The sequence below is a fragment of the Cibotium barometz genome, chromosome 8, assembly GCF_041138505.1.
Source record: "Cibotium barometz isolate CiBa-2024 chromosome 8, ASM4113850v1, whole genome shotgun sequence".
NCBI lineage: Eukaryota > Viridiplantae > Streptophyta > Polypodiopsida > Cyatheales > Cibotiaceae > Cibotium > Cibotium barometz.
In genome coordinates this window covers 42973828-42996714 of record NC_141053.1, presented here as the reverse complement: position 1 = coordinate 42996714, position 22887 = coordinate 42973828, and the positions used below count along the sequence as shown (strand labels likewise).

General features: G+C 44.4%; 1 protein-coding gene across 2 annotated transcripts in view; it reads right to left on the bottom strand.

The window, feature by feature from the left end:
* Positions 1 to 1615: 1615 nt before the first annotated feature.
* The window catches only part of LOC147636296 (transcription factor E2FB-like), a 39193-nt gene continuing 17921 nt past the window's right edge, over positions 1616 to 22887 (bottom strand). Inside the window, exons 2-14 of one of the 2 annotated variants that reach the window (XM_086801745.1) lie at positions 4265 to 4487; positions 4104 to 4163; positions 3930 to 4015; positions 3576 to 3664; positions 3422 to 3473; positions 3284 to 3336; positions 3139 to 3189; positions 2859 to 2907; positions 2680 to 2745; positions 2522 to 2598; positions 2208 to 2421; positions 2054 to 2120; positions 1616 to 1912 (exon numbers count right to left, since the gene is read on the bottom strand). In XM_086801745.1, the coding sequence (XP_086657871.1) occupies positions 1833 to 1912; positions 2054 to 2120; positions 2208 to 2421; positions 2522 to 2598; positions 2680 to 2745; positions 2859 to 2907; positions 3139 to 3189; positions 3284 to 3336; positions 3422 to 3473; positions 3576 to 3664; positions 3930 to 4015; positions 4104 to 4163; positions 4265 to 4487 (1167 nt within the window). In that variant the 3' untranslated portion in view covers positions 1616 to 1832. The remainder of the gene's footprint in view (positions 1913 to 2053; positions 2121 to 2207; positions 2422 to 2521; positions 2599 to 2679; positions 2746 to 2858; positions 2908 to 3138; positions 3190 to 3283; positions 3337 to 3421; positions 3474 to 3575; positions 3665 to 3929; positions 4016 to 4103; positions 4164 to 4264; positions 4488 to 22887) is intronic. The other variant, XM_086801746.1, reaches the window with a different exon arrangement.

Genomic DNA, 22887 nt, shown 5'->3' with positions numbered 1-22887 from the left:
CTAACAATATATATGTACACATATACCTGCAATTGGCCTCGTCAACGCCAACCCTCCAAGTATATCTTTGGATAGGAAAACCATGACGGATGTAAGCCTAGCATGTGGTACCACCCATCACCTAGAGAACCACCATCGATCTTACAAGTACTTCTAAGAGCTTCATTGCATGCATCTCTCCATTGACTCTAATTCAATAAACATCACCTCACACTAGCCGATGTGTAAGCCATGAAGAAGGCCAATCTAAGCATCGCACTATGAGATCGAAATATACTATCATATCACATACCAAGAAGATTTAGACCATCTGCAGTAAATCATTCCATAATGGTCCTAGCGGTCATTTTGCCAATCATAAGACATGGACCGCTTCTACCAACCGCTTGAATTTGAAGGACCCAAGTCATGTCTACGGCAAAAGCAAGCCTTGCATGAAGCACTTCATCGCCTTTAACTTTCTTTAAGTCGCCTCAACAACTTGCATGAAGCACTTCATCGCCTTTAACTTTCTTTAAGTCGCCTCAACAACTTGCATACTACCAAGTAACCCTTGCTCTCAGCACTGTAACCAACAAAAAATCATTTGACAGCCTTATCATCCAATTTTTTACGTTGTTGCACACAGTGAGAGGAACAGAGTATTGAGACAGGACCTATGGCAACTCTATACACAAGAGACATGGATATCACCTACACAGCCTCTTCCACCAAAGATGCTATACTGCAGAGATTACTTCATGAGTATCACTGATGATGGATTTATAGAGAGGCTTAGATACATGGAGGGCTTTTTACCACACGGCTCTCGAGTGGCTATTGGTCAGCTTAGAGTTTCATCACATCGATTGGAGATCGAGACTGGCATAGCAGCACGGATCCCCCGAGAAGAGAGGGTATGCAAAATGTGCAGAGAGGAGGTGGAGAGTGAGGAGCATTATGTATGCAGATGCAGAGCATATACAGTCATCAGAGAGAGATCCCATTTTATTCAGAGAGCCACATTCCCTACGCCCAGATCTTTGAGGCAACAGACCAGCGCATACTGGGGAGATTCATTCTAGACATACAACGTCACAGAGAGACATCATTACAGGCTCAGACAGCTCCAGAGGGGGATTGACAAACACAAATTACTACATTTATTGATGTATACCATTTTATACCCCGAGTATGGTTCAGGATGGAGCTAGCTAGGTTGCATATCATGATTGTATACTCCATGCATATAGCTTTGCATTCTTCTAGTAGTAGAGCTCCATCCCCTCCCCCCCACTCATTGTACTTATTGCACACCCAAATTCAGCTTTTTTTTTTAGTTCAGTACTTTTTCATTTTGTTGGGATGACAAAGGATACCCCACACAAGTATACTGATTTGTCTCATAGGCATAGTTCGGTCTTTTGGAAGACGTTAATAAATCTTTTTTCTTTTTTCTTTTTTCTTTTCTTTCTCTCAGATGAGGGTTGTCAAGATCATATGAGATGTAGTCCGAGGGTGAGAGGAAGGAGAGACGGAGGAGAGCCTAGGCAGATGTAAGCAATGCTCCAAAGGCCCTAACATTAGGGCAAACAATTAAAGTATACATCTTAGGTGAATATAAATACATCATCACTTTTTGATTATCCTTCAAAAAAAACTTTTTTTGCCATTATTATCAAGAAATAATGTGATAGGTTGTACAAGGGTGCAAGCAGATGATGAAGACACCATGCCATGTCCACGATCAAAATCTATGTGATACAGACTGAAAACATGATTTGTGACCTAATCTCCAAGGCATGCACTATGCTTATAACTCCAGAACATTAGTTTGCGAACGTGAATGGCACTCAAGGTGCAAATCCCTCATTTTTGAAATCGAACGCAGCTGCACTAAGCCTCGCATCCTCATCCCAAATAAAATTAGGGGCTTTGCATGTTAAGGATTTCTCACTATAGAAGCATAAATGGAAAGAACGGGGAGGAGGTGGACAGCACACCATAGTAGAGTGAGATGAAAAAGAGAGTTCAAATAAATTTGAGGTCTAATCCAGAACATATTTAAGGATACGGTCATTTCTCCACATATCTGTTACACCAATACCCTCATCCGAAAGAAGCCAGTAATCAACATCAGCCTGCAGGAAAACCAACCAGCAAATGCAAAGCTTCTTTATTCCTGTTAGCATGTAAGATTATAATGGTTAAAAGATTTGCATGCTTACGTTCACATCTGATGGCACAATTCTCAAAATACCACCAGCATCCCGAGGACTTGCAAAACCACAACACAATGGCTGGCCATCGGCATCCATTTCAGCTGTGGGGCCAGCATGTGATTGCAACCGTATTGTATTGCTACCAGTCCCAGTTGCTGCATCAACCATCTCATGAGGCATTTCTGCTTCATTCATTCCTTCAAACTTCTCTTCAAACCGGCTACAGTCTCAGCAGCAAAAAGGGGATGAATTTAGTTTGAAAAACGGCAACTTTAGCAGAACCCTCCTGGGAATAGCCAACAGTCCACAAAAGTACACACCTTACAAGGTAAACATCAATAGGGCCTGTAGCACTTCGCAAAAGTATCTGGTATCTCTTTCCAGGATATTCTACAGCCTACAATACCAAAAAAGGAGACATTAAATAGCTAGCCTTAAAGTTAGCCTTGACTTCAAGCCCACAAATACGAGAATTCACCTCATCAGGATCCGGGACCTCCAAAGTGGTGCCATGAGGTGCTTTGATTGCTATCAAGGTTTCATTCTACATCAACAAAAGCAACAGTGCAACAATGAATGTGACAAAGAGGCTTAAAACAATGCCTTAGCCTAATAAGGCAACTTTTTTTGCAGCTACAGACAGACCAAAGAAGTCACCTGAAGACAAGGCAAGCTTTTTATATCTTCTTCGGTGACATAAAGCCATCTACAGGGATGTTGATCAAGTTCAACAGCTTTGAGTAAAAGCTTATCTAAACAACACGATCCTAAACATTCCAGAATTTGCAACAATGAGAAAAAAAAAAGCAGCAAAGAACGATAAAATAAAGAAAAAACAAAGAAAAAACTCCAAAAAAACAAAAGAAAACAAAAGAATTGCAGAGTTTGTCTATATTTTAGGGTCTTCCAACAAGTATCATGTTGGTCCAAAGGATACTGCTTATGGTTTTCATCCTCACTTAATATCCTCAGGTTTTCTTGTGCTTGCCTACAAAAAGTCTTATGGTAAACACTTCAACTGATAAACTCCTCAAGAACAAACAACACAAAACAAAGCAAAGCTTCTAAAGTGAAAGAGAAACCTGATGCAAATGTCCAGTCTTTTCTCCTGTAAATATAGGCTTTCAACCTCTTCCTGCAGTAAAAAGTTTCAATGAGAACCTAGACTGCTTCACAGCCTTTAACTGCGCGTGCACCTATAGCAATTCAAATAAGATGACCTGCAGAAAAGCAACCTCGATCACTTCACTGCAACCTGGGGAGTCCAGATCCCTGTATTAATCAAAACCACATTTAGTCATAAAGCTCCCCTGCGGCAATAAAAATACCCAATAATATCTTGATACTGAATGTAATAAAGGGATTTAATCTTACTTCCAGCGTATCCTATTTTTTAGTGTCTTTTCAATCAACCCAACGCCTTCCAGTACGTTGGTGATATCATAGATTCTGCGTTTTTGAACCTACACCAAGCAGAAATATACTACATATATGAGATAGTCACATATGAACAGCTCTTCGGTAGGAAATGAAAGCTCATAACCTACACCAATCAGAAACATACTACAAATATGAGAGAGCCACATATGAACAGCTCTTCAGTAGGAAATGAAGCTCAAAGCCTCACATTTCCTATTTAGAAAGACTACAAAGTTTCTAAAATATACAGTATATCTGAATCAGAGTAATTAAAACGACAAGGGATGGCACCAGAGCCCATCAGCCTACTTGTAAGGTATCAGCAGCTTTGTTCAAGTCAAGAACTCCATCCTCTGCTTGCTTTAGCAAATGTATGAACTTCTTTGTAAGCAAACCTGATGGGGACAAATCTTATTAGAGCCAATTCCTCTGATACTAATATTTGTTAAGTGCAAAAGAAGGTGATGTAGAGTATGGCATTACCCAGAGAGCTGTCATAACGGCAGCTGCTAGCAGGGGTTCGAATCTTCATATGAAGTGATCCTTGGACATTACAAATTTGAAGTCAGCATCAAAGGGAAGTATGATTTCAAGTGCACTCAATAAACAGAGCTCTAGCAAAATGCATTGCAAGTGTTCAAAACCTGCATCAGACCCTGGTGTCTGAGGCCCCATGTCCGAGGGCCTACCTTGATTGACCTGCCCCAGAACCTGCCCTCCTGCACCTGTGGTGATTCCAGGGCTTCCACAACCTTCAGCATAAGAAAACCTCATATTGTAGGGCCACCCATTCTGCTCCATACCATGATCCCCATCCATGGGTGCACTTTTCACTTGTGGGTTGCTGACCTCTTTCAGAGTGGATTGCTGGAAATACAGACATAAATTAAAAATAAGATTGTGGGTTCAGTTCATGGTAGCACAGTCAGATCCATCTATTAGTTAACTCCCTCCATAGTTGGCTGTTCTCAGAAGGAGACTACATTCTGTGGGGGAGGAGAAGCCACACTGGGGGCCTTAATGCCGAGTGATATCACCATCCCTGCTGGTGAGGAATGGGCCACTGCTCCTGATGTCCACGGAGGGTGTGGATAATCCGTCCAAATGCAGCTAAATGAATCTGCTGAAGGGGTGAGAATGCCCTCACGATAGCCTCGCTGTAGCATGCACGCCATATATGCCAGTATCTGTGACGGCTCTAATCTTGAATTGTGTAAGCTTAAGTGCCATGCTGTCGCCATCCTCTTCATACACGAGCAGGACCTGCCTGTGGTCCATGCCATGGCGCCCCAAGTAACGGCACTGGCTGTCCTGAGATCTGCTGTAAAAAAGTGCACGATCCCCACCAAGAGTGGGGTCTCTCCAGAACCACTCACCAGGGTGCCACTGCAGCCGAGACAGGCCAGTTCTCCCAGACCCACAAGCGCCAAGAAAGGTCGCCTGCAACTGTGTCCAGAGAAGGGTCCATATGCCATCTATGATTGTAGAAGCTGAGGATCCAGATCCAATACTTTGGAGCACTGCAATCCTCCTCCGGAGGGAATCCTGTGCATTGAAGCTGGCCATGGCTACCTGCCTCAAAGGCTAGAGATAATAGCCCCTCTTCAGTAGCAAATACTGCAAGGCAGGAGAAGCTATGCAACCATTACATCTCCATCCAACATTGTCCACTTGGAAGAAGAAGAGTGGGAGGTAAGCCAAGCTTTGGCTAGGCATGACCATGGAGACTAGATTCGCACAGAAGTTAGCTGTTGTTGGCATGGATGTCTAATGAGACTTGTTGCTCATTGAGACATTCTACACTGACACCCACACGGGCACAAGTAAAAGGCACAGATTCATCCACAGTCACATGTTCACGAGCAATCACTACTATATTTCACATTGGAAATAACCCCTTGGAAGGGGAGTTCTAAACTTCTATGTGATGCCTGCAGGGACAATGTACAAGGAAGTCCTTCTCGGACATGGATGGATAGGGTTTAACAGATGCCAAATCGATTGGGATTCTAAGACTGCAACACTACAACTTGCCTCCGGACAAGTAACCAAAGTACTTGAGATGTCAAGTAAGGAGAAATGTCATTACATCTACCACAACAATCCTTCCTAGCTTAGGAGGCCGACCTAAGAAAACTTCACAGCAGGTGGTACCACTCAAGAAAAGACCATTGCTTCAACTTGGGGCCAAGGTAAGTAACCCCATTCCATCAAAAGCCTCACCAAGATAGGTGGCAGCCTTGACCTTGGCCAACCCCCTTAAGCTACTAGCCTCATCAAGGACTAACACTGCTTTAAAAACCTTCGCATTCTTCCATAGATTGCTCTTGGTAGCCTCCTCTTGTAATTGGTCTTGAATGGAACACGTGCAATATCATGGTAGGGAAAAAGATCGTCACACATTGAGGCTCGCCAGAGGGAGGGAAGGGGGGTGAGGGGGTCTGTCACATAGTTGCCAGGCATTTCTGAAGCGCCTCACGAAACGCGTTTCAGAAAAAAAACATTTCATACATTTTTATTTTTTAGAAATGCTTCATACAATAAAGGGGCCAATTTAGCCTAGTATATACACCCAAAAAAAAAACACTTTTTGTGCATATCACAATGTAAAAATATTTAAAAGTGATGCGAAAACACTGAAATTAAAGTAAAACACCATGTTAAGTGCATGAAACATGAAATATGGTCCATCATCAACGATCTATGAAAAATGCCAAGGCATGCAGCATATTACATAATAAAGAATAAAGCATCACAAATGTAATAAGTCTGAACTTTAACTCTTGAATCTAGTCTCTGAATGTGAAAGATCAAACAGCTCACAAAAAAAAAGGCTCCAAACCGCTCGTGTGTGTGTGTGTGTGTGTGTGTGTGTGAACAGCCCCTAAAAGGGTTATTGTTCTATGGTGTCTGAACACACTCTTATAATAAGTGTGCCATGTGGCTTATTAGAGTTTGATATTTGTATGGGTCAAAAGATAAGCTACAAGCCTACAAAAACATTGTACTTGGTGAGTGAACATCACTTCTATCAATCTAATCATATCATTGAGTCGTGCAATACTTTCTTGAGCTTTGTCACATTCGCTCTCTTTTTTTCGTAATGGTTGGTTGATTAGATTACAAAAGTGTAATACAAAGTAAAGGTCGCGTGACCAGCTATACAAACATGTACACAGAGGCCGTCAGATCGCACACACTAAAAGGCCACATGAGGCATACCCACACCGTACGAAGAGCATGTAACCAGGGGTCAGCTTGCACCTTGGTGATAACATGTGCATCGATCAAAGAAGAAACTTGCCAAAGCAATAGACCACGAACACACTAGACATGACCTTTCACCCCTGATTGTGAATCAAAGATGAAAGCATTTCGCATTAGCCAATTATGCCAAAGACCCAACCATCGGAAGAAAACAAAGAAGACCTCATGTTGCTCATTGTTCCCCCCAAGCTGATCACGTCCAAATACCCACTACTTGGGTGACAAAGTGTGTCCAGTCACCATTTGCGACACTGAAGAGATGAACTCCCATATCTGGCAAGCCACCGGGCAAGAAATAAACCTATGTTGCCGACTAGGTTCTGGACAAGTCTAGCAGAAGAAACACTTGCCATTCGAAAGTCTCCGACGCCAAAGGACACTGGCCAAAGACAAGCCCCCAACCATGACTCGCCAAATAAACACTTTGTCCTGAAAAGGAAGCTTGGAATGCCAACCACAAAATAGGATGCGCTTCCACTAGGAGGCCGTTTTCTTAACATTCCATACTTTATTAGCTTTTTCTGCAAGCCATCTCTTCTCTTGGGCCAAAAGATGATATACAATATTAGCGGAAGCCTTCAACAACCTGGTCTTGCGACTCAACACCCAATCATCCCATGCATGAGAAGAATCCATCCTAGGAAGGCGCCCCAGAGACTGCAATTGTTGCTGCAACTGCAACCAAATACACATGTAACCTCAGGGCACACGAAATCTATGTCAAGCACAGTGGAATGATAACATTCGCAACCGCCCAACAACAAAGTATCAGACATCCTCACAACACCCATTCTCGCCATACGATCGAATTGCCATCTACAATTATTCTTCTCTGGCCAAGTAATCACACAAGAGGTGGCCAACACCTCTGCAAGCAGGGAGTTCTCATCTCGACAAGAATCTGGAGGTCTCCAAGAAGTGAACCGTAACACCTCCTACCATGATTTAACCAAATGATCCAACGGAGGAGAAGCGGATACACGCATAAATTGTGAAGCATTTAGAACATCCCACAAAGATGCAACAATCCTCGGTCTTCACATCCTCCAAAAATGCAACGTCGTGTCTATCCATGGCTAGGAATCAACACACATCCTAAAGTAAAGTCCACCTACGGGCAAGGTGTACCCAAACATCCAACAGAGCTGCCCCTCCCAATCTCTTCGAGGTGGTAATATGCTTCCATGAAACCTAAGTGAACCCTGGATTATTGCCTTTATTTTTCCAAAACATGAATCGAAGCAGCTCGGTGAGAGCTGTTAAAGCCTTTCAAGACCAAGGAAGTAAGGGCAAGAAATAAGAAAGCATAGCTAGCTAGCATAATGACCTGTACCATTTTCAGCCAGGTGTGAAACAACCATGCTTGAGACTTCCAGTACATAAGCTTATCCCCAAATTATGGCATGCACATTGACCTTAGGTTGCTTGTCCTCTTGCTTTTTTTGCTTGCGGTTTGGGCATGCTAACCTTTCTATTTATAAGGTGATATGTTCACATTCATTAAACCATTGGCCATAGACAATAATAAGTGTGGGTGCCCAAAGTTCACTTGTAGAAAGTTTAGTGCAAACAAAGCCTATAACAAAACTTGCCATGTAAATTAATTACACGCAAGGAGGTTGGGGGGAGACATGTAAGTGCGAGGTTTTTCTTCTCTTGTCTAGCAAGATTTTTGTGCAAGTCAATTCTCTCTACTCTGTTTTGTAGAGTTTTTCTTGCAAATGTTCTTTCCCTTTCTCTTCCTCCTAGTGGAACTCTTGAAGATGCAAGAGCCAGGGTGCTAGAGGACGAGACAAGAGACCAGGATTGAAGCTGGGAGCGTTTCTCTAGGAGAATCGGCCATCTTGTCACCGTGGTTGAGCACTTTGCCAGGCGTTAGTACGGGAGTGCTTGTTTGTGCATGGTTCCAGAACACCAGTTTCGTGCAAGTGTTAAACCCCAAAAAGGTGAGGATTGCCGGAGATTGGTCTTCATCAACGGAATTCTTCACTGACACATACATTGTTTTGGCATTTATATTCACTCCATGTTTTGAAGAATCTGGCTCTCAAGCCCGTGATACTTGTAATCATCAAATACTCCAAGAAATACATCTTGTATTGAGAGGGGGGGGAGGGGGGGCGGGGAAAGTCGGCCCTTTCCGGCCCGAGTGGTGGTGTCAAGTTGTGTATTATCATTATCAAATTTGTGGTTGCTTATGTTGTTCATTAATATCAAGGTTAAGTGATCGAAGATTGTGCATTTGTTTTTCCGATTGTGGTTGGTCTCCTGTGGGGGAGTAGTTGCATTGGTATCAGAGCTTGTTCATCTTTCATTCTCAAGAGGGGCACGATGTTTTGAAATCGGAAGCAATCACATAGACACCTGACCCAATGGATAGCCAAGGCAATGCTTGGGAAGTGTCAAATTCAAGGGGTCAATCGTGAGATTCTGATGCATTGTAGGGAAGGGACAAGTCCCTTGAGAGGGTTTATGATAGTGTTTTGTTGGGACAGCTGTCTAGTGGAAAAGAGCCTATGCATGAGGATGAGCCCGATGCATTGAAGGCTGAATTGGAACACATGAAGAAGCTTTTGCAGGCAAAAGAGCAAGAGCTGAAATTTTTGTACGAAGATCCTCATGTACAAAGTGTCATTGAAGCAAAGAAAGCTGATGCTATGGTGGATATAACCTTTGAGTCCATGGCTTGTGAAGTGGGCAAGAAGTCAAGGGAGTTGGCACTCTCCTATCTCATTCCAAAGGGTGATCTCAAAGAGGGAGAGGATGGGGAGTTAATGTTCAAGAATCCACCTCGTTTGAAACGTGGTGACCCAACATCTCAACGGTTGAGATCTTATGCACAAGGAAGAGGTGTCAGTCACTTCTCACCATGCATCCACTCCACATGGGACATAAGGAAGCATGTATGTGCATGTTGGTGCCAGTGGAAGGCATGATGGGCAAGTGGATTCAAAGCATGTATCTCATGGTGAGAGTGGCTGGCATGCAAGCCGAAAAACTTTGTCCATTGAGTTGTCTTGTGGTGAGACATTGCATCATCTAGGGAGGTCACATGCATCTAGGCCACAAGTTCATAGAGCACATGCCACCGTGTCTCGTGAAACATCTTTGGTTGCTCATGAAGTCCATGCAGAGAGGGCTGTCCCGTTGGATAAGGGGAAGAAAAAGAGGGAAGAGCATGAGTCACATGCCAAAAAGCTCAAGGAGTTTAAGGTAGGTGATAAGTCTCTTAAGTTTGATGTCTTTCATGGGGAATATGATGCATCTAAGGTGCTAGCATTTGTGGCACAATTTGACATTGCTTTCAGTAATGAGGACTTCACCGAGAACTCAAAAGTCCGCCATGCAAGCATGTTCTTGAAGGGAACAACTGCACATTGGTAGATTACCGAAAAGACCACCAAAGATCCCATTTGTACTTGGAAAGAGTTGAAGGACAGGTTTTATCCCTAGTTTTTGCCTCCAAATGCGGAGAAAACTTTGACATAGAAGTGGGATAGACTTTAAGTTTTAACAGAAAGACAGTGAGAGTGCAACAATATGTGAACAAGTTTTGGAAGGTCTTGCTTTGAGGTTACTCCCTTTATGCATGAGGCCGATCCAGGACTTCAGGATGGGAACCACCCGGTGGACATGGTCATCGCTGCATCGCCGATGGTAGCCCTCCCATCGGAGTATGCTGGAGGCCCTCTGTATCTCTCCGAAGATGAGAAGAAAGGGAAGTTTCGCTCTGGGTTACAACCAGCCTATCGTTCGAACATCGAATTGCACCGGTTCCAAGGGCAAAGAGAAGGCTGTCCCGAACTTGCAAAAAGGTAGACAGCCACCTAAAAAGAACTTTTGGGAAGCCCAAAAGGGACATAAAGACCTCATCTAAGGACAATGGGGTAAAGAAGAACAAGTTTGGCTTGACTCCCGAGCGAAGGGAGCAATATGCGAAAGAGGGGAAATGCTTTTCATGTGGTAGCATTGAGCAAAGAGCACATATTTAGGCAACACCCACGGTACATTGGGGAGCGTCCCCGTCCAATGCACTAGCACGACGAAGCAAGCAATCACACGAAAACAAGTCCAACATACAAAGATGGATGCACATGCACATGTAATGGACAAAATCTCCCTTTCATGAAACTTGTACAAGACGTTCTGGTCGAGCACGAATCTGGCACGATAGAATGTGCAAATCCTCGCCTTCCTATGAGTGACAGTCCCATACATAAGACACGATACAAACACGGGTCCTTCCATGGAGTGACAGTCCCATGGACAAGATACCATCCTGGCCATACACAAGTGGCACGATACAAGCTCTCATCCATATGACACGATCCTAGTCACACGGGTGGCACGAGACTGGCTCCTGTCCATGTGACACAAAGTAATTGGCCCTTTCAGGTGAGACACCAGCCTGGCCTCATGTGAACATGGCACGAATCTGGCCGCTCCATGGAGTGACAATCCCATAGAAGTGGCACCAAAAATGGAGATGGACTAAATGGTGACACAAAAACACATTTCGTACGTAAGAAATGTTCAGCACGGTTTCATAAGGTAAGATATGTATTTCTATGCAACCACACTGGGTCCGCCAAAATAGAGGAATAGTCGATTGATGTTGAGGACAAGCTACCGTCCTCCTCTCAGAGTCAAGAGAAATGCTCGGATTGGATGGAGAGGAAGTTGTTTCAAGAAGGACCAATCACCAAAGAACTATGCCGGTCCAGAACCAATCTGGCCCCACGGAATGTGAGTATGAACCCCCAACTGTAGTCCGTTCTGTAAGCAAAAAAAAAAAATGGTTCCAAATCATGGGTTGTCAAGATCACTCCCTTGTCAATGGAGGGAGAAGCTGGAGGACGACAGCCACTCGGAGAAAAGCCCAAGCACACAAAAGGCTGGCTGCAAATTTGCCCGCGAACGAGGAACCAAATTTGCATGTGCAGACGTATATGAAGATCCATCTTTGGCTTGGGGGCCAAGGACCGTCAAGAATGGGAGTGCACATCAAGATGCAAACGAGAAGGAAATCTTCCCATGGCTCTCCCCCTTGGAAAGACGCCACGACTATCAACTTGCCCAATAGGACCCTCCTCTGCACCATCAGATTAATAATCCCTAGACCCCTTTGTGGAGGGGCTGAATGACAACTCTTGCAACTTTGGCACAGGAAGCCTTGCCATCGCCCAAGACCAAAGAAAGATCTTGCTAAGCCACCATAGGACCTAGCCTATGCAAGAACGCGAGAATGCCCAACAAGAAGTGGTGTACCACATGGTAGCCAAGAGAACCTGGTTGGCCACAACCACTTGCCTAGCCAGAGAGAGCTGCACAAAGCTCCCATAGCAATGCTTCCTCTAAATACTCAAAAGAAAGGGGGCAATCTACTCCTATGGGGAAGCATCAATGCCCACCGAACACACAAGAGACCGAACAGGAGTAGTACCGTGTGGGATCCACTGAAAACCCTCAACTAGCATGAACTCAACTTTGGAGAAATTGGAGAGGCATTTCTACTCGCTACGCATGAGGCACAATGTTCACATACGTGAAATATTGCCCCGTTTGTCAAAAAGTAAAAGTGTCTCACGAGAATAAAGCAAGACTTTTATAACACTTGAAAATTCTAGAGAGATCTTTCAATGGATTTTGTCACAAACCTGCCTCCTGGCATGGGTAAGAGGAACACATACTGCTTAACGATTGTAAATTGCTTTAGTGAGTTTGTAAGGCTTATTTCATACACATTCAATGTAACTGCCAAATTGTTCATTCGGCATCGGCATCCTGCATACTATTATGTCAATAGGAACACTAAGTTTAGAAGTCATTTATGGCAGGCGTTATTTGACAAGTTTGGACTAAGCTAAAACTTCCCTCAAGCAAGAATTGCAACCCTGGTACGGGAAGTCAATGATCCTGGAGAATACACAGTATTGGGTACCGAATACCCTATGAAGGGCCCCACCACATATGGTGTATTTGCTTTATTGAATGAGTAGAATGATAGAATTCTGGCCATAAATAGCCAAGACTAAATTGACTTGGACAGCTTCCCTTGGCTGAGATAGCTTTCAGCCTGAAGACAAATCCCTTGATCTACACCTTCCACCTTGCTTTGGCCCTTTTCCTTGGCTTGTCTAGAGCCCTTGGACTTCAGCACTTACAGATTTATGAGACGCTTTAGCTTATGGCTGCCCATCGCTTATATAGTCCCTCTTTTGTTGGTCGGTTCACACATAAGGCTGTTGGCCTGTTTTATCAGCTTAGCGCCTTTCACACGTGTGAGCATCTCTTGCTGGCCGACATGGTATTAAATGGCTGACTGGGCTTCTGGACCTGAGACAAGCTATCCCAAGTGTTTAATGGGCTGGCCTAGGGCCTAGGTGGCTCTTGGACAGCCCTTCCATGGATGTCCCTGAGACAGACCCCTACAAGGTCCATCTCATGACCTTTTTTTTTGGAAAAAGATCCTTCTATTAGTTAATGAAAAAAAACAGCCACAAAGGGCTAGATACAACCACAAAGGGTTAAATACAAACGCGCCTCATTAAAGGGCAGGAATCAAATGATCCTAAGGGGAAGAGACACTTCCCCTCCGGCTGGCCGCTCTGTGAGGAGAAGGCTATCTCATACACGGAGGAGGGGGGGGGGGGGGGGAACAACCACACAGGTGGTCTATAATGCCAAGTGGGATCACCACCTCTATCTGTGAGAAATGGGCCAGGCCTCCAAAGCCTCAAAAAAGCTTCCCGTTGCTTCTGCATGCAATCAAAACCTCCCTATAACTTCCCCCACTGACCGCAGAGGGTGTGAATGATATCGAGCCATATACACCTGATAGACTCAACCGACGGAGTGTGGGTGCCCTCGATGGCCTCGTTGCATCTAGCTCGCCAAATGCGCCAGGCTACTATGCTACTGCAAATCGACCGTCTCTAGCATGAGCCTGGTTGCCAGTAGTCCGTAAGTGGGACTGTGACTAGTACTGCCGAAATACGATGGTGAGAAAACCTGAAGGGCTAGCCCTTCCCCATCCTCATAAGTCCTAACCACTCCAGCCTCTGTGGCCCAAGCGACTGTGCCCCATGTAATGATCCAGGTCGATGCCTTGTCCATAGTGAAGATGCGAAGAATTCGCTGCTAGATCTGTTGAGCCTTAGGGCAATCCCAAAGACAATGTCGCTTAAACTCCTGGGGGTGGCCGCACCACGCGCAAGATGCTGGCCTACCTCCAACTACCAGCCAAGTGCCACCGTCAAGCTCTCGTCTGCCATCAGCCAAAGAAAGAGGGTGATCTTTCTAGGCCAAAAATTGTCCCATAGCCTCTTCCAAAAATCTAAAAGGAAACGCTATGAGAGGCCCTATGACTACCAATGTCCTACTGCTGTCGGGGTGCCATCAATCTCTGGCATCTGGATCCTACGGCCTAGCCGCGCAGTATATGCAAAGAAGGGAGCATCCAAAGTCTCCTCCTGATCAACGGGGTCATGCCAAGTCCACTCCCCCCCAGATCCCACTGTAGACACGTGAGAGGTTGGCACTTCCATATCCGTAGTCGCCAGAATATCTCCTTGGCCACCTTGGCCGACGGTGGGTCTATGTGCCACTCCCGTGCCCGAAAGCCAATCACCCTAACTCTCTGCAAGATGCAGCCCCTAAAGTCCTCTATGGGAAGCTCAGATCTCTCTGATCTGTCATGGGATCCAATCGAAAAAGTGAGCAAACCATTGTCCTCATCTGCTCCGTGGACCGCCTCGAGAATATCATGTATGGTAAACACACCTAGCCACAATAGGGGGTCGGGTCCAGGATAGGAGTCAAGCACTCTTGAGGAATAGCTGAGTCAATGTCGATGCTAAGCCTGTCTCTACCCCGGACCCCTATCAGGCCTCTCTCCTGCATCTCTGGGGATATTTGTATGTGTGCGATCCAATCTCCAAGAGACCTAGCTGGTCCCATGCTCAAGGCACCCCATGATACATGTGGCCACTGGGTAAATGGATCAAGGGGTTCCGAACCAAAGGCTGCCGAAGCCGCTCCTCTGAGGTTGTCAGAGGGATCTGTCTGAGGGCTGATCCCAAGCTCAAAGTAAGCTAGCTGCGAATCTGTCCTCAAAAGTTGGACTAAAATCACGGGCCCGCATCTCTATGAAAATCCATCTAGTACTCTGCGGCCCCCAAGACTCGGGGTGCGGGCTGAAATCTAGGCCAATAGGAAATCCTTCCAAGGCTCACCACCGGGAAGGAGCCCTCTAACAATCAACTTGTCCAGCAAGGCACGGCTCTGAATAGCAAGGTCAATGAGGCCTAGCCCCCCTCTACGACGTGGTTGAATGATCACTCTCCATACCACCTTGGCCCTGACTGGCCTCCCATCACTGCCGGCCCATAAGAAGTTCCAGATCAATCGATGTACCTGGCCCAATACATGCCCGAGGTCCATTTCATAACCTTACCTCGGTGCCCGTGCATCCAACTGGAAGCTTATTAAATGCCCAGTACACCTCTACATCATTCTGGAGGGTGGCAAACGTGCACAACATGTATTGAACTCATGTGCGAGACATGCACACCTGACCATGTAGTGGATCCCTAGCTGACTTGTCCTAAACATGGATCCTAGGGAGCCCATTGACATGGCAAGACGTATTTCCAAGCATCATTAGAAGATGGGGTTGGGCTTCTTTCCTTGTGATGAGCTCAAAATGAAAGCATAAGTGCTTGTGAATTTGATTTTGATTTGTACGTCTAGTTTTGAATGCCTAGTTCAAAAGCTTGTGATATCCAAACAATGGGGACGCCTTGATGGACAAGTGTGTTGCATCATTTGTTGGCCTAACGGAACATTCGATGGATTTTGCAGGTGGTAAGTATTTAGTTTAAAACCTTAACTCATATTGAATGGTTGCCGGTTCGTACAACACTAAATTTTTGGGCCAGCAAAGTTTTGTCGAGGCGATCACCAAATGTCACCCTCCCACGCGGACAAAACTTGAAAGCCCCAAAATTTGGGCTTTGGGCATAGGAAACCACCGTATACTCAAGGAGTCAAGTTAGGAGACACATGGCACTACCTCCCACACCAAATCACCCCATGCCGCCACTTCACATTCTCTCTCCTCTCTCTAGAAAAAAGAAAAAAATTCCTATTTCTCTTTTTCTTGGCTAAGAAAATTGATTTTGAGGGTTTTTGCTCATATCTTATGAAGGAAAAACTTGATTGAAGTGCTGAAAAACCCTAAAGCTATAGCTTGCTCTAAATTTTGCAATAGCTCTTAAACCTTGAGAATTCATTGCTGAAATATTGGTGAGAATCAAAACTTTCACCTTGCCATTCAATTTCATGTGTTTCACGTATACGATGAAGTCAAAACAATGATTCTACTCTCAGTTTGTGAGAATTCTTTGGGCAAATGAAACGTATGTTGATATGCTCAAGTCACAAATGCAAGAGGCCATTGACAATAATGTTCATTGGTGTGAAGCTTCACTTGAGCCTTTGCTAGGGGCAAGGCGGTGAATGAATTTAAAATTGGTTGACGTCTCAGTTTGACGGATTCACGCATAATCACATGGGGATGGGATCCCATGGTGCTCTCACAATATGATGAAGGGCTGAGGAATGCCACTCATTTGGAAGATATTGTTTGCTACTATCTTCACTTGCATTGTGGAAAGAAGTGGTAGCTTGACAAGGTTGGGCCTTGAGCTACCCACTGATGATGCTTGATGTATTTCACTCCTTAATGGTAATGAAAATGCGAATTTAAGGGAGGGAGCTCAAGAGCAATGGTATCATTGAGTATTCTCTATTAAGCATTGTATATACTTTATGTTAGTAATACATGGTAGATTAGGTCATCTCTCTCTACTATATATTGAGCAAGAAGAAGAAGAAGCAAGTGCTAATCACAATCAATCAATCATAAACACGCTTCTGCAAGCACCCATGTTATAGAGGGAGACTCTATTGATTTGGGTTCAGGTTTGGGCACCACAACCATGGCTTGGGTCATGATCAAAGTCTCTTGGGCAAGTTTGAGAGGTATACCCCTATCTGTGGCACCAAAAACAATGACTTTGCGCTAATATTAAGCCTTTTCACACTGGTCCAACTATCCACCCTTGGACTTTCTCATCAAGAGTGAGTTTTAGAGCGTTCGTGGGGCGGGCATAGAGCTCAAGGCTCCGAGGTTGGGTTGCACCTGTCTAGGTCTGATTCTTGTTTTGGCTCTTTGCATCCGCATCCGATGCCTTGGGTGCATGGGGTTGAATGGTCTTGGGCTTTCCTCCATTATACTTCATTTCACCACTCCACACAACCGAGTGCCGACTCAAAGTCCACATGCTGAAACATTCGCACATCCCAAAGGACTTGTGTGTCGAGCCCATAAAGGAAATGCCCCTTCTTGCCCGCATTAAATTTGTGCAACTGTAAGGCCAAGTGAGTGACCTTGTTGGCATATTGGAAGACGGGTTGTGAATTCTATCACAAACCCGAAACTCGTCCTCGAGTCTATCCAGAGATAGTGTAGTGGTAAAAACCGCCGCTTGAGACCTCTGACAAATTGATCCCACTTATAGTGGGTAATATCGAACTTAGCGTGTGTCGTGGACCTATCAAGTGATAGTTAGACAAACATACTATCCTACCTACTACAACAAAATAATCCAAAAATCAGCAAGGTTGAGTTTACCATCATACTTACTAAAGGTCATCCACTTCGAGAAGAGGATTCCCTGAACTCGAGATGTAAGTGTTGTCTTGCGGTCGAGGGTCTCGAGGAACTGATCATGGTCCTCCTATCGTTGGGCATCGTCTTTGGCTGCTTGCTCTCGTCGCAACTCCTCGGCTACCTATTATTGCTACGCTTGGTCATGCCTTTGGGCGCCACTAGGGTATGGGCTGCTCTTATAGGTGTTCCCTAAAGCACTAGTACATCATCCACAAGACCAATGTAGGCTTCTCTTATAGATGTTCCTTGAAGCACAGTAAACCATCCACACAAAAAGCCAATGGCAATGGTTTCATCCCTTTGTGATGTGGAAGGGTGGGTTCGTGGGTTAGGGAAAGGAAGCCGAGAATACCTAAAACCAACCCAATATATATATATATATATATATATATATATATATATATATATATATGGCTGAATTCTTTGACCAAGTGTCAAAGCTATGATAAAAATGTAGCATGTAGAGAGATTTGTAGATGAATCGTTTGTGAGGGCAAAACGACGAAAGGACCAGATGTGCAAGAGATCAAAGTGTCAAAGCTCTGATAAAAATGTAGCATGTAGAGGGATTTGTAGGTGAATCGTTTGTGAGGGCAAAAGAACGAAAGGACCAAATGTGCGAGAGATCAAAGCAAATCAACACAGCATGAAATGGATGAATGTGTCAAGTCCCTACGGATCTCCTCGTAGAGCACTCCTGAAACACGACTCGAAACCTGCAAAACAAAGCCAAACAATGTGAAGGGGGTGCAGGCGTGACTCACCACCCAACCATGACAGCCGTGGGCAAACCCCACAAGCCCTGGCTGTCCCCACCGAGCCACGAGCTGAGCTAACTAGCAAGATGCACTGACCAATCTCTACTCCATGACATCCCATACCGCCATGGAGCTACCCTCGCGGGCCTCGAGACTGCTGCCGGCCTCAGTTGCATCATGAAGCACGTCTGCACTAGATCCAAGCTCCTGAGCGTAAAGTTCTCACAAAGACTCGCGAGACTCTATGACAAACTGACTAACCTTGGCCACCATTTTATAGGCTCTTGTCCAGTCACCGGGCATCCACACTTGGGCGCCCGCCCGTCCACACTTGGATGCCTGCCCGTCAGTCTATCCCTAGCCCAACTCGCCAATCAGCCTACCTAGCTCCAAGCTTCCCGAAGCCTTGAAGCTAGTCTTATGTGCGTGTTGCACACGGTAGATACTCTGTGCACATGGCATACTCCCCTTCCTCTAAGAGCTCACTCCTGAGCTCAGTAAAAACCCAGGGTAGTCCCTCTGAAGGGTAGTCGATGTCTCCCATGTAGCGTCCTCCTCAACACGATCCTTCCACTTGATCTTGTATTCCAAGAGTAGTGTATGCCGCAATCGTCTTTCATGAAATCCAAGAATCTTTTCCGGTTCGTGTGGCACAAATGTCATATCCTCGACATCTATGATTTCTTGAGTAACTAACTGGTCGGTTCAACCCAGTACTTCCTTAAGTCTACCGACATGAAATACGGGATGAACTTTCACATGAGAAGGCAAGTCCAATTCATATGCAACTAAACCAATCCGGTGTATAACCTGAAATGGTCCGCAATATCTAGGGGATAATTTCGGAGATCGACCTGCCGTAAAGACTCGAAATCCAACTCGCAAATACACCATTGTTCCTTCAGAGAGCTCTCTTGGTGAACGATGTCTATTAGAATAAAATCTGTCTCTATCTTGACCACTTCTAATAGATTCCTTCGTAACTTGTAACATTTCTTGCATATCTTGCAAAAAAGTACGCGTTGCATCATGTTAAAGTATGCGTTGCATCATGTTAAAGTCCTGAAAATCCCACGGTAACAGGTGATCTAGGTTGAAATCCGTACATAAGCATAAAAGGACTAAAACCTGTACTCATATGCTTAGTACTGTTGTGCGCAAATTCTAACATAGGAAGATAATCCTCCCATGAACCCTGTCTTTTGGAGACATGCACGAAGCATGTCTCCCAAAGTCTGATTCATCCTTTCAGTCTAGCCATCAGATTGAGGATAATCTGAGCAACTCAGATTCAAAGTTGTTTCCAACTTCTAAACAACAAGTCTCCAAAAGTCACTTGTAAACTCCCTATCACTGACTATGTCCAACGGTAAACCGTAAAGTCTAAACAATTGCTCAATAAACTGCCTTGCTAATTGTTTAACTGTAACAGTCTTCCGTGTAGATAAAAATCTAGCCATCTTTGTTAAGCGGTCCACCACAATCCAAATAGAATCGTGGCCTTGACATGTTCTTGGCAATCCGGTAATAAAATCCATGGAAATACTTTCCCACTTATTATCTAGGATTTGCAAAGGATGCAACATCCCAACCTATCTAAAGCGTTCAACTTTATTTACTTGACAAATCTGACACTTGAGGACATAATCTTCGACATACTCTTTCATCTTTGGCCGATAGAAAGTGTGTCTCACTAAAGCTAATGTCATGTGTACCCCAAGGTGTCCAGCAGAAGGGGCATCGTGACACTCCTTAAGAATCTTGGTCCTAATGCTCGGAACCTATGGTACACAAATTTTGTCATTACGGAACAATAAACCATTCCGAATCATCCACTGGCCTCCCGCAACCTGAATGGTAGACTGCTCAGTCACTGAGTCTTGGTCAATCAATGAGCTCCCGTCCTGGATCCTCTGCTAATATGAACCAAAATAACTATCAATCCTGCAAAGCTCTCTCAATGACTGAAATAAGTCGGTGGAAATCTCGGTGAATGACAAAGTAATCACCTCTCTGATCGGACTAAATGCATCTGCTACACTATTCATGGACCCCTTTTAATAACGTATTTCAAAATCAAAATCTTGCATTAACTCTATCCATCTAGCTTTTCGACCTCTCAAATCATCCACAACACACACATACGTGATTAGCTAATGACCAGTCAATACCACAAACTTGGAGCCACATAAATAATGCCTCCACACCTTGAGAGTGTAAATGATAGCATAAAGCTCCTTCTCAAGGGTTGGCCAACGAGATTGAGTATCGTCTAGCTTTCGACTCTCAAAAGCAACAGGTCTACCATCTTGGAATAGAGCAGTCCCAATCGCGTAGTCACCCGTATCAATCTCAAGAACATAAGGCCAACTAGAATCGAGTAGTGCTAAGGTAAGTGCTTCCTTGACTTTATCTTTCAAAAGTCTGAAGGCCATATCCAAATCATTATTCCAAGGGATAGGTTGATTCGACTTACGTCCACGACTTTTCAACAAGTCGGTCATCGGTAGTGTGAGCTGAGAGTACTCCCACACATACTTTCGAAGAAAAACAACAAAATCGAAAAAGAACGAAGTTGTCTCACTGTTTGCGGTATCGGCCAAGCCAAAACCTTCTGAATTCGGTCATAATCAATGCTCAATCTGTCTCTTGTGATCTTGTGTCCCAAGTAGATAATTTCCATCATTAAAAACTCACATTTACTTAATTTAGCATACAGTTGATTCTGTCTTAAAATAGTCAAGACAATCGTGATAGTTGTGAGGTGTCTAACATGATCCTCAAGAGTACAACTATATACTAAAATATCGTCCAGGAACACAACCACAAACTTCTCCAAAAAATCGTTCATCATTTGCTTGAAAGTGGTTGGAGCATGGTCAACCCAAAAGGTAATACGAGAAACTCGTAATGGCCATACCTAGTCCGAAAGGCGGTTCTTTCGACGTGCCTTTCATAAATACGTATCTGGTGGTAGCCAATACGTAAATCTATCTTTGTGAAATACTACGCTCCCACTAAACAGTCAATTAAGTCATCTTGATTGACCGTTTGTTCAGTCTCTTGTAATCTACACACATTCGCCAGGTATTATCCTTCTTTCTCCTAAGTAACACAAGCGCACCCCAAGGTGATTTACTTGGATGGATCTTGCCCATCCTCAAATAATCTGCGAGTTATTTAGCCAACTCATCTTCCTCGGCCTAGCTCATCCTGTAAGGCGGAATTAACAGGTTGAGTATCAGGGACTAGATCAATACGATGATCCACTGCCCTTTCAAGTGGTAAGCCCGATGGCAGCTCCTTAGAAAATACATCTTGAAACAAGTCAAGTAACTTCTTCAATTCTTTGCTTTCAAACACACTTAATTCATTGACATCCATAGTAGATATGAGAAATGAAGAAAGTGAAATCAAGACACAGTGGAAATCAATATACAAAGAAGAAGCCATTATATTTTCAAAATCAACGATATTTACAAGAGGTTCCTAAGAGGGATGTATACAATCACCTAGGATAAACCACTTAATCCCTAATAGCAAGTCTACATGCTCTAGATGCATAACATAGCACTCCAAAATATCTTTGTAGTCCTGAATCCGGATCAGTAGCTTCTCCACCTTTCAATCCCACACTAGCCGACCCGCAGGTAGGCGTACCTCATAGGTATGATCGCTAGGCATCGTGTCCATATCCAACTTCTGCACAAGTTTGTAATAAACAAAGTTGTGTGAGCTGTCGGGGTCTAGAAGAATGTGGATTCTATGCCATTCACTTCTCCATAAACTCGGAAAAGGTGATGCAACCCAAAAACTTTAGAGTAGAACAAACAATCAGAACATGAACTAGAGCAAGAAAGTACAGTGACTGAAGTACCTATCAAAGACAACTGGTTGGCTGCCTTGTCTTGGGTCCTACGTTGGTCTTAGCATCCTTCTTTTTCGGGCACTCGTTACGCATGTGTCCTTTTTCTTCGCACAGATGAAACGTCGTCCCTCCTCCTTGAGCTTCAAAGCCTTGAGGAGACAGTTTTTCTTCGCTAGAGTCGAAGGAGAAATTCTTCGAAGGTTGGTGCGAAGGCTTCCCTTCTGTCGTGCTAGCCATCGACACGGAGAACTTCCTTTTGTGCTTGTTTCCCTGCTCAGTTACGGACTTGGTTTTGAAAGAGACCATCATATCATCATAAATATGAGCAGAATGGTTTAGGTTTGAGTTCTTTCCACGAGAGGAAAGAATCTTCTTGTCATCGCCATATGGATGAAAATGGAAGTAGACCTGCCACTTATGTAGCCATGTGTCCACAATCTCCTTGGTACGTTGCTTTTGCTCGCCCCCAAACTGTTCCACAGTAATGTTGGGGCCTAAAGCACATGCCAAGGTATCCATGCCCGAGAGAGTAGACAAGGTAGTGGTCAATAAAGAGATGGAATTCTACAAAGCCTGCACCTGCACGGTGACATGTGCCTGACGCTCCGTGAAAGAAGCCTCGAAAGTAACTTTAAACTC